We start from the raw sequence: 10,452 nt of genomic DNA on the forward strand, positions 1-10,452 counted from the left end.
TGCCGTTCAAAAGTTTGGGATCAGTAAGATTTTTTATGTGTTTTAATGGAGTCTCTTGTGCTCATCAAGGTTGTATTCAAAAATACAGAAAAAAAAATTTATATTGTGAGATATTATTTCAATTTCTAATATTGGTTTTCTGTTTTAATTTACTTTATAGATCAAAGCTGAATTTTCAGCATCATTACTCCAGTCTTCAGTGTCACATGATCCTTCAGGAGCCATTCTAATATGAAAAAGTATTAATTACTTTTTAAAAAGAAAGAAAAAAATGTACTGACTCCAAACTTTTGAATGGTAGTGTATATTGTAACACAACATTTCCATTTTGAATAACTGCTGGGTTTTTAATTTTTATTTTATATTCATAAAAGAATCCTGAAAAAAGTATCACAGGTTCCAAAAAAACATGAAGCAGCACAACTGTTTCCAACACTGATAATAAATCAGCATTGATTTCTGAAGGATCATGTGACACTCAGGGATGGGCAGTATTTCAGATACATGTATTTAAAATACTATTTTGTATTTTGTATTTGAAAGCCTTCGGCAAAAATCAAATGTAATTTGTATTTAAATACATTTAAGATTAGTATTTTTGTATTTTCAAAATACATAAAATACTTTGTGCCAGTCAACCTCTTTATCAGTGTGCTGATTTAGTTCAGACACACCCTGAAAATTCAGCTTTGCAATCACAGGAATAAATTATATTTTAAAGTATATGAAAATAGAAACTGTTATTTTAAATTGCAATAATATTTCACAAAATAACAGTGTTTTTTTCTGTAATTTGATTACTGATCCCAAACTTTTGAACGGTAGTGTATATATAAAATGTCATTTTCAATAAAAGTGCAAACAAAACTGCAGGTCCTACATTCCGTTCGCTAGATGGCGCCAGTCCGTTTTCACAGCACTTTGTACATTTCACCGCTGAAGTTTCGAGCAGGAAACGTTATCTGTGTTGTGAGGCGGCTGAGGAAAGCATGGCCCTAAACGCAGGTAAAATGTGAATAAATACTTATTCTGCTCCTGAGTTCCCTATTGTTATCTTTCATTAATCTTACTTTACTTCATTTACTTCCGTCGTGCTAAAGTACTGTAGTGCACTTGCAGCCGCGCTAAAATAACATCTTCAGGCTAGCAGGTTAGCGCTTCAGTGTCTGTCTGTCTGGCTTTATTTCATTCATAATATCTAACTCTTCGCAATCTCTTTAGCATAACTGACTATTAGTGAGGTCGTATAACTGTCTGAAAGCTCCATATACACAGATGCTAGCTGGTTGTTTCTGATCTGTGTACATCAATGAGCCAGACACATGAGGAATCTGCTCTGATGAATCTAGATGACTTTGAATGGGAGCCTCCCTCCGAGGCGGAGATGAAGGTGATTCAGGCTCGCCGGGAGCGGCAGGACCAGATCAGCAAGCTGATGGGAGACTATCTGCTGAAGGGCTACAAGATGCTGGGGGACTGCTGTGAGCTGTGTGGGGTGAGAGAGAAACATGTGTTACATTCATTCATCTGTGACTTCATAAAATGAGTGTTTTATTAGTCAAAGTACCTGCAAGAGCCTTTCAGTAAATTGTAATAACTAAATGTAACGTTACAGTAAGGTATCTGTAGATTGTAAATTATGGCCAATAATGATAGATGGATAATAGGGCTGCACAATTAATCGATTTTCTAATCGCGATTACAATTACGGATTCAAAGTGGCAATTAATCAAAGTCCACTTATGTTATTCTGAGTGCTTAAGATGTGGGGTTTTTTTCTTTCTACGGGTTATCTTAAGGTTTTTCCATTGTTTTACTTTTAGTTTTAGTATAACATTATAATACCATGCTAATTTGTACTTTTTTTTAATTTAAAGAAGAAACCAATCCAATATAGTTGACATTTGAGGCTTAGATAAGCAATAAAAGTTTTTCAGATAGTGTTTTCAGCTCGTTTATTTTCATATAAAAATATGGCATGCAGTTACTTCAAACAATGGTATAAACATCATTCAATCAATGTAAATTGTGGAAATCGTAATTAATAATCTCAATTACAATTTTAAGGGAAAAATCGACAATTATGATTTTTGTCATAATTGTGCAGCCCTAATAGATAGGTCCTTACAGTGCCTTTCAAAAGAGGGTCAGTAAGATTTTATATATTTATTTTTTTAAGAAAATAGTTTTATTTTGAAAGGATGCATTAAACTTACCAAAAGTGACAGTTAAGACATGTATAGTGTTTTTTTTATATAAATGCTGGTCTTTGAACTTTCTATTCATCAAAGAATCCTGAAAAAGTCACAGTTTCCACAAAAATGTTAAACAGCTCAAGCGTTTTCCATACTGATGATAATAAGATATTAATTATCCTGAGCACCAAATTGGCATATTTGAATAATTTCTAAATGATCATGTGACAGTGACGACTGGAGTAATAATGCTAAGCATTACTTCACAGAAATAAAGCATGTTTCAAAATATATTAAAATACAAAAAATAAAATATATATATATATATATATATATATATATAAAACACCTTTCTGTCGGGAGAGAGAGAAGCCGCAGCGTGTGAATGCGCCACCATCATATTGTACGATATCATCATATTATACCATATTGTAACTTCTAATGGAAAAAAGCAACAAAAAAAGTTTTTTCAGTTTATGGACCCCACTGGAATTATAATAACTAGTATTTAATTAATATTTATTATTGATTGAAGCGTGTATGAGGGAAGGAATGTCCTATATATTTGCAGACAGTTCTGCTGCAAGATAAGCAGAAGAAAAATTACTGTGTTGCTTGTCAAGAGCTGGACTCCGATATTGACAAGGACAACCCAGGTACGTTTAAATGCAGCCTTTTAATTTTTTATGTATGTACAGTCTTGTGTATCTCTGTTGACTTGTTCAATTTCTCTTTCAGCTTTAAACGCCCAGGCAGCCTTGTCACAGGTACGAGAGCGTCAGCTTGCGACTCAGCCTCTCCCTGAGTCTAACGGAGCCTCATCCAGCGAACCCCCTCTCTCCATCACGGGCCAGCCCCGGCCGGAGCACTGCGAGGGGGCCGCGTCTGGACTGAGAGGTCCCCCTCCTGCCATACAGTCCACCCCTCTTTCTGTCCCCACCGCCAGCTCCAACTTCCTGCCACCAGCCACCCCTGCTCCCCAGACTGCACCTCCTTTAGGGCCCGTGGGCAACACCCTCCTACACCACCCAGCCTTGTCAAGTGCAGAGGAGGCAGTGCTACATAAACTCAGATGGGCCACACAGGAGCTCCAGCACTCGGGGTCAGTGGAGGCCAGCATCCAGCTCTGCAGTCTGATCCGAGGCTGTGCCGAATCCCTGCGCAGCTTGAAAGAACTGCAGCTCTCATAAGACTGAAGCACAGGCGGAGCTGTAACAGCACACACACACACACACATAAGGAAATACAAACAGCACTAATACATATATATAGTAACATACTCAACAGAGTGTTTCAGTTGTGTTTATGTTTGTTCTAAAGCAGCTGAGTATGTGACTGTGTCGTGTGTTGAAATACATTGCTTGAGCTGCAAAGGCTGGTTTCTTTTTCCTTGATTTGTTTGTGTTCGAGTTACAAGTTTTAACTTTCTTTCCGTTGCTTTATGAACTCAATATTATTATTATTGAAAGCACCGACTTAAGTGTTGTGACAATGTTAGATCAATTACAGTGGCAGAGTGAAGTGTTTCAAAGCTGCAACAGATCCATTTTGATGCTATTAGTGTTGTCTTGGTAACAAATAACAGCATTGTAAGTTTGGGTTAGGGGCCATTCACACAGAATGCATTTTGCATTTCACTGCACTGCTTTCCTGTTGCTTTTTCAGCGATCATTGCATATGTGCCTTTTGCTGCATCTCACACAAGATGCGAAGTAAGTTCAACTTGAAAGTATTTTTAGACCTTGCATTTTTTTATTACACTGCCCGACGTCTAGGATTTTTGTATTCCATTTCCTTGTTTTCCATCGTTTTTCCATGTTTTTGCAGTGTAATGCTTTTCTCACACATTCCAATTCCCATATATCACATTTTTAAATGCACAAATGTGTTCTCCTATCACAGAGAACCTTTGCATTCCACGGCAGTGCGTTTTGTGGCATGTTTCCTTTACAGGAAAAAAAGGTCATTGTGAGTTGATCTCACAATTCAGTCTTTTTTCTCTAAATTCTTAGTTTACATCTCATAATTCTGACTTTTTTACTCTGAATTTTTCAGTTTACATCTAGCAATTCTCTTTTTTTTTTGTTTCTGCCACAATGAAAAATGAAAAAAGTTAATTGCTACTTTTTATCTCACAATTCAGACTTTTCCCTTGCAAGTGCAGGTTGATCTCTCACAATTATGACTTTTCTTCTCAGAATTGAGTATTTATATCTAAAAAAAAAAAAGTGGTGTTTAGTGTCTTTAGACCTTGATTTTTCCACTCCTTTATACTGTCATCTTTAAATGCAATAACTCATTCCGTGATTATAAATATTATAAATTAATAAATTCCCCTTAGATTATAAATGTTTCCTCCCAAAGCAAAGTTGAGGCTCAGATGAAGCAATTGAAACGTCCTTGAGACTCAAGAAACCACATAAAAAGAAAGAAAGAAGGCGACCAGCTTCAGCAGTTTATGCTGCTGTAAATGAGCAACAGCGCCTCGCTGTGGCAGAACGCCGCTCTGGGCGGAGAGATGCAGTGGGCGAGGTTTAGCTGCACAGTAGGCTACAAAGAAAAGAAAACGTTAAACGAAAACAAAGCGGGGCTCCTTGATCTGTCCAGTTTTTGCTTATATCTAAGGGTAGGAATTTGTTTTTATCTGCATAATTAGTTTTATGCGCTGCTTTACGACGAAATGCAAATAAGGAAGAGCGTAAAATCAAGTACCTCCTGAAAGAACAGAGATTGTCAAAGAGTTTATTAGAGCGAAATTATCTTCTGTTACCTTGTAAACGAGCTACTAGTTACAGTCAGTGTAAACCAGTGGTTAACGTATATATGAAGGATCGCGCACAGAATATCACTTTTCCGGAAAGTAGTTTTTGGACGTGACAGTTGGTTGCAGTTTAAGGTCATTCGTGCGCGCTCACCTTCCGTACCATTTTTTTAAAGAAAGACAGTGTATTTCATCTCAGTTGGATATTTTTCATGGTGGTAAAAATAAATGAACAAAATAACAACACCGGGCATAGAAAAGATTTAAACCAGGTTTTAATTTTAAAAGCGAAAACATTGGAATCGGAAATGAACGGGTTTCAGTCCAGTCCAGCGGATTGTCAGGCTGGAAGCGTCTGTTCTATTGAAGGCTTGCCTCCGTTACCTAAAGGACTGAGCGGTATCCTGAACTCGAGCGGAGGATCCTGGAGGGACATTGAGAAGGTCTACAGCAAGAGGACGCGCATCCAGGCGGACATCAGCAAGTCCAGAGTGAGCGACTGTCTTGGTCGCAGTAAACCAGCGAGCCTTGACGCAGCGCTGGCCGTGCTGCGCAAAGAGATGGTGAGTCTGAGACCACGCCTGACTCCGTGCCACTCTGATCTTCGCTCAGTTTGTGCAAAATGGGCAACTATTTATGGATCAATGACAAATACATGTAAGAAATTATAAAAAGTACATTTAAAATATCTGCCAAGGTATGCTTTGTATTTGCATACATTTTTGAAAACATTTTTCAGTGTAGCCTAAATATTTTTATGAATATACATTTTTTTAGAGTCACTCCTTTTGACCTAAATAAAACAAGAAAACGTAATGACTTTGACCTTGATTTCATATGATATATTTAAACAAAATTGTCTACTTAAAAAAAGAAATAATAGTGCAAATAGTATATATATATATATATATATATTTATTTTTTTTTATAAAAAATTTCAGCCTTTTGCTTAGACCTTTTTTTTTTTTTTTAATCTCTGGTCAGTTACACCATGGGAATTTTGACTTGAGTTCAACAAACAAACAAAAAATATTTATTTATAAAATTAAAATGACTTAAAAATTAAAATCAGACCTTACAAACATGTAAAATAATATTTTGTGTGAAAGCATTTCTGTACTGACATTTTAACTGCATTTTGAATAGTTTAATAAATTAATTAAAACAATTTGATTAATGTTTTCACTAACTGTTTCATTGACAGTTTTATTTAAAATATATAAAAATAAAACATACAGTAAAAAAAATATATATTTTAAAATTAAAGTTTATTTAATATTTTTTTCAATATACATTATTGTATTTTAATGGTGATCATTAAATTATATATTTGAAATCCAACATAGCTCATGTTCTTGTCTTTCGCAGGTTGGACTTCGACAGTTAGACATGTCGCTGCTGTGCCAGTTGTGGTCTCTATATGAGTCCATACAGGAATACAAAGGAGTTTTCCAGGACATCTCTTCTTCCCTGTGTGAGAGTTCCTTCAATACCGAAAATGGTTATTCTGAAGACGAAGAGGAGGAAGATGAAGATGAACATGAAAGGGAGAGTGGGGAGACGCTGTTGTCCCTTCCTCAGCCCACTCAGAACTCTCGAGACCAGTGGATCAAAGACTCCTTCCACATCCCCATTTAACTGAAGCATGTGTTCTCTCAGCTACAGTACGGCTCTCAGTATGGATTCTGTAAGCATTAAAATGAAACAAGGCCTTTATTTTTGTAGGATACTATTACAATGGTGATTGTAAGGTTGTTTCAAGGGAACTATGAAAAACTGCCTTTTCACTGCCTGTGAAGTCATAAAGACCGGATGAGGGTTGACAGGAAGAGGATGTTGTAGACAGAAACAGTGTGGTCAAGGATGTTTTTCTACATATGGTAAAGGGTGTATACATAAAAAAAAGACATGCCTTACATACTATTCTCTTTTGTGGTCACAGTTTCATTATATTATGTAGATTCATCAGATGTATATTATCGCTTGTCACTCTATTTTCTCTATCACTTGTGTGCATTTTCGATACTGTTTATTTTATTATGAAATATAATTTTTTCCACCTCTGTCTTTCATTAGTAAGTTAAACACAATGCAGAATGTGCTTTTCTGTACAAAATAAATAAAACAATTAAAATGTTGCTGTCTCAAATAAGTGTTCAAAACAGCTGTCCAGTGCAGATATGATCAAATCAGCCATTAGGTGGCACTCATTTCCTTTCTAAACTTTCTAAATGGATGTTGTTTTGAGTCATGACGCCTGGAGTATTGGAGTAAACAAAATAACTACTTCTGGAAACATCTGCCCTCTTCATCGTCTTGGTACCGTTTAGCGCGAAAGAAGATTGCTAGATTCATCTCCTTTAATGTTTATCTTTGAGTCATACCAGATACATGCCATCTGATTAAAACAATTATTCTAAATTTGAATGTTTGGACTGAGGCTTGTTGAGATCTTTCTGAACCACTCTCTCATTACTCCGCAAGTATAAACAAATGGTTCTAGCTATCTTGTGCTTATTAGGTAATACTGCTAGCTTCTTTTGCATTAGGGAGAGCGGGGAGGAACAAGCTCAGACACAGGCCAGGCATTACTAAAAACTTTTCCCATCACTACTATAATTACAGCAACAGTGACTGCATGGCCTGTCATTACACTGTGCTTTAGGTTTGATCAAGTTTATATATAAGTCTAGAGCAATTAATATATAGCAACATACTATAGCAATTTTAACATGAACTATAGCAATTTAAAGTTTAGTTTAATTCTATTTAATATCATTTTTACTAAATTTTCTGCTAGCTGATATTTGCACACCTGAAATGATTTTTTCAAGTCTGTATGTATGTATGCATATATTAGTTTACTAATTGTGTGACTCAATGCCATATACTGTACCATAACCTTGGTTGAAACTCTGACATTTATTATTGAAGTTGAGCAGGTGGATGAACCACAATGTCTAAACTCTGCCATTCGGGGAGGTCAGGATCTCCATGCTCACTGCAGCTGCTGTCAGAGTGTGTCCTCCAAAGAAAAGCAGACGGTTATTAAATGTTTCCGTCTGGTGCTCTTGACTAAATGGTCTTCTGTTTGAGTCTTTGCAGGTAGTCACAGGGAACAAAGCTCTGGGCAGTTGTTCAGCGCTGAGCATTTGTCATTATGCCACAAGCCCCAGTGTCAAAACCTTGCTCTTGTCTCATTGAAACACTCCCACTCTACTTTCCACATTGCATACTGTTTCTTCAGTGAGACCATCTTTCTTACAGTGTGATAAAGTGCACATATTTGGTATGATGGAGTCATTAAGTGGTGAAGGATGTGGCATTCCTCTAGAAAGCTCTCCCATGCCTCTATAAATACAACCCAGGTGTACAAGATATTGTTGGATACGTGGTATGTCTGTTAAAAGTAAACTCAAACTAAAGGTCATGTGTCTTTTCAATCACAAATTAATAACACAAAAAGATCCATTTTCTGCCCTTTGAAAAATATTATGGCAGAAATGATACTTTTTGTACTCTGTTTTTTAGCTAAACATTTTTAAAAGCCATTTTCATCTTTCTAAAGTTAATTTATTAGGGTTTGGAAGACTTTTACCCTTTTTTGGATCTGAGTTACACTACTAGAAAGTCTGGAGTAAGATTTCTTTTATTTTTTCTGAAAGAAGTCTCGTTTGCTCACCAATGCTGCATTAATTTGATTAAAAATACAGTGTAGACAGTAATATTGTAAAATACATTTTGTATTTTACTATATTTCAAAATATTATTTATTCCTATGATTGCAAAGCTGAATTTTCAGCATCATCACTCCACTCTTCAGTGTCCTTCAGAAATCATTCTAATATGCTGATTTGCTGCTCAAGAAACATTTGTTATTATTGTTGAAATCATTTGTGCTGCTGACTATTTTTGTAAACGGTGAAAGATTTTTTCAGCATTCTTTGATGAACAGAATGTTCAGTATTTTTCAGAAACTTCAGTAGCATTATAAATGTCTTTACGTTCACTTTTTTTTAATAAAGTTTTGAATAAAACTTTTAATTTCTTTCAAATTCCAAACTTTTTCAAACTTTTGAACAGCAGGCCTATAGTGTATGTTGTTGTAGTTGAACAGTATTTCATCATCATGTTTTTCAGTAATAAATGAGGCTCTTGTTTCTTTATGCCTTGTGTACCCTAAGGTGGTGTGGCACTTCTTTATAAGGATGAGGCATTTCTTGATCCACCTAGCGAGTAAGCATGTATTACGAGTGAGCTCATGTCTTACCCGGATACAAACTCAGCCTGTGATGTGAAGTGAAGGGAGGGGCCTAATTTGGAAACTCATAGTCATAACCACAAATCACTGTTTCCCAGTCGAGTTTGTAAGTTTTACATGAGCTAGCTTATATTTGCACACCTGAAATTAGACTGCAAACTGTATTCAACAAATCTCGAAACAAACCACTGCTAGTTAGTTCCACATGTCAATAAACACCTGTGCTGAGCTTTTCTGAAATGCCCTATAAGGTTTTTGTATTTCTAAAATATTTTATATTTAATATATTTGAATATATGTTATATAATGTTTTTATAAATACATAATTATAATGGGGTTAGCAGTGAGTGGCAACACCAGACAGGAAGAGGTTAGTGTCACACAGGAATATGACTAAGGGGGTCACCGATTTGGATTCTAGGTCATCAGCTGAGCCAAACGTTTGCACTCCCCCCATAACCCACACAAGCAACACCACTCCATCCATCCCTCCAGCTGCTTCTGTCCATTTATCCCTCGCTCTCAGCCATCTAAAATAGATCCTGTCTAACTTGAAAAATGCCCTTGCCAATGTCCACTAAAAATACCCACTGTGATCAAGGATTGGACGGCCCCACGTTACTGCTCCAGATCATAAATACCCTAAACACAGGGCCCAAGTACTGAAGGTGCATAATGTTTTTGTTTGAAGCATTTTTCCTATTGCACAAAAGTCTATGGTAGTCCATGGAACCTGTTTAAAGGTTACGTTCATCGGATTGTCATTGTAACCTTAATATGAATAGAAATATACATATAAGATAAATATGCTCATACCTTGGGATTATTTTGTTCTAGTCACATAGACCAATTTTATTGGGCATTTTACAAATCCACCATTCAGATTTTACTACTTTTGCAAACCCAACAAAGAGCGTTTATTTCGTAGTGCCACCTAATGATCAAAAGTTATTAGCAACTGTATTGCATATAATTCCCCAATAATTGAGCTTGTTTTAAGCTGCTTTTCCCAAAATTCAACTTTTTAACTCGATCTGTAATTTTGCAACCAAAATGATAATTATTTTGATGCATAATTATACAGTGCATCCTCTTTTGACCCCTAGCTGACTGGATGTAACCCCTGACCTGTCATGTCAACAGTACCTTTAGTATTGTACTGAATACAATGAGGGAGGTTTTGCATACTGCTGCATCATAGGCGTGTTTGCATAACCCTTCCCACCTACTCTTGC

At 36.2% G+C, this 10,452-nt stretch overlaps 2 protein-coding genes across 3 annotated transcripts; both read left to right on the plus strand.

The window, feature by feature from the left end:
* The first annotated feature begins 904 nt into the window (after positions 1 to 904).
* LOC107693896 (Sjoegren syndrome/scleroderma autoantigen 1 homolog) lies at positions 905 to 3,585 on the plus strand. 2 transcript variants are annotated; one of them, XM_016493430.1, is made up of 5 exons: positions 938 to 1,005; positions 1,120 to 1,150; positions 1,350 to 1,495; positions 2,767 to 2,851; positions 2,934 to 3,585. In XM_016493430.1, the coding sequence occupies exons 3-5, from the start codon at positions 1,385 to 1,387 to the stop codon at positions 3,383 to 3,385; spliced, it is 648 nt and encodes a 215-aa protein (XP_016348916.1). In that variant the 5' UTR covers positions 938 to 1,005; positions 1,120 to 1,150; positions 1,350 to 1,384; the 3' UTR covers positions 3,386 to 3,585. The 2 variants fall into 2 exon arrangements, with proteins under 2 accessions (XP_016348915.1, XP_016348916.1); XM_016493429.1 differs by lacking the exon at positions 1,120 to 1,150 and having other exon boundaries at positions 905 to 1,005.
* Positions 3,586 to 4,749: 1,164 nt separating this feature from the next.
* LOC107693897 (protein FAM89A-like) lies at positions 4,750 to 7,011 on the plus strand. Its single transcript, XM_016493431.1, has 2 exons — positions 4,750 to 5,519; positions 6,325 to 7,011. Exons 1-2 carry the CDS (start codon positions 5,169 to 5,171, stop codon positions 6,592 to 6,594), a joined length of 621 nt encoding a protein of 206 aa, XP_016348917.1. The 5' UTR covers positions 4,750 to 5,168; the 3' UTR covers positions 6,595 to 7,011.
* The last annotated feature ends 3,441 nt before the right edge of the window (positions 7,012 to 10,452 follow it).

The sequence above is a fragment of the Sinocyclocheilus anshuiensis genome, unplaced genomic scaffold (assembly GCF_001515605.1).
Source record: "Sinocyclocheilus anshuiensis isolate Anshui unplaced genomic scaffold, SAMN03320099.WGS_v1.1 scaffold694, whole genome shotgun sequence".
NCBI lineage: Eukaryota > Metazoa > Chordata > Actinopteri > Cypriniformes > Cyprinidae > Sinocyclocheilus > Sinocyclocheilus anshuiensis.

Excerpts from the sequence above, each read along its gene's own strand:
- LOC107693896 (XM_016493429.1), top strand. Across the intron at positions 1,496-2,766 it reads ACTGCTGTGAGCTGTGTGGG|ACAGTTCTGCTGCAAGATAA; the intron begins GTGAGAGAGAAA and ends ATATATTTGCAG. Across the intron at positions 2,852-2,933 it reads TATTGACAAGGACAACCCAG|CTTTAAACGCCCAGGCAGCC; the intron begins GTACGTTTAAAT and ends TTTCTCTTTCAG.
- LOC107693897 (XM_016493431.1), top strand. The coding sequence starts at position 5,169 with ATGGTGGTAAAAATAAATGAACAAAATAACAACACCGGGCATAGAAAA. Across the intron at positions 5,520-6,324 it reads CCGTGCTGCGCAAAGAGATG|GTTGGACTTCGACAGTTAGA; the intron begins GTGAGTCTGAGA and ends TGTCTTTCGCAG.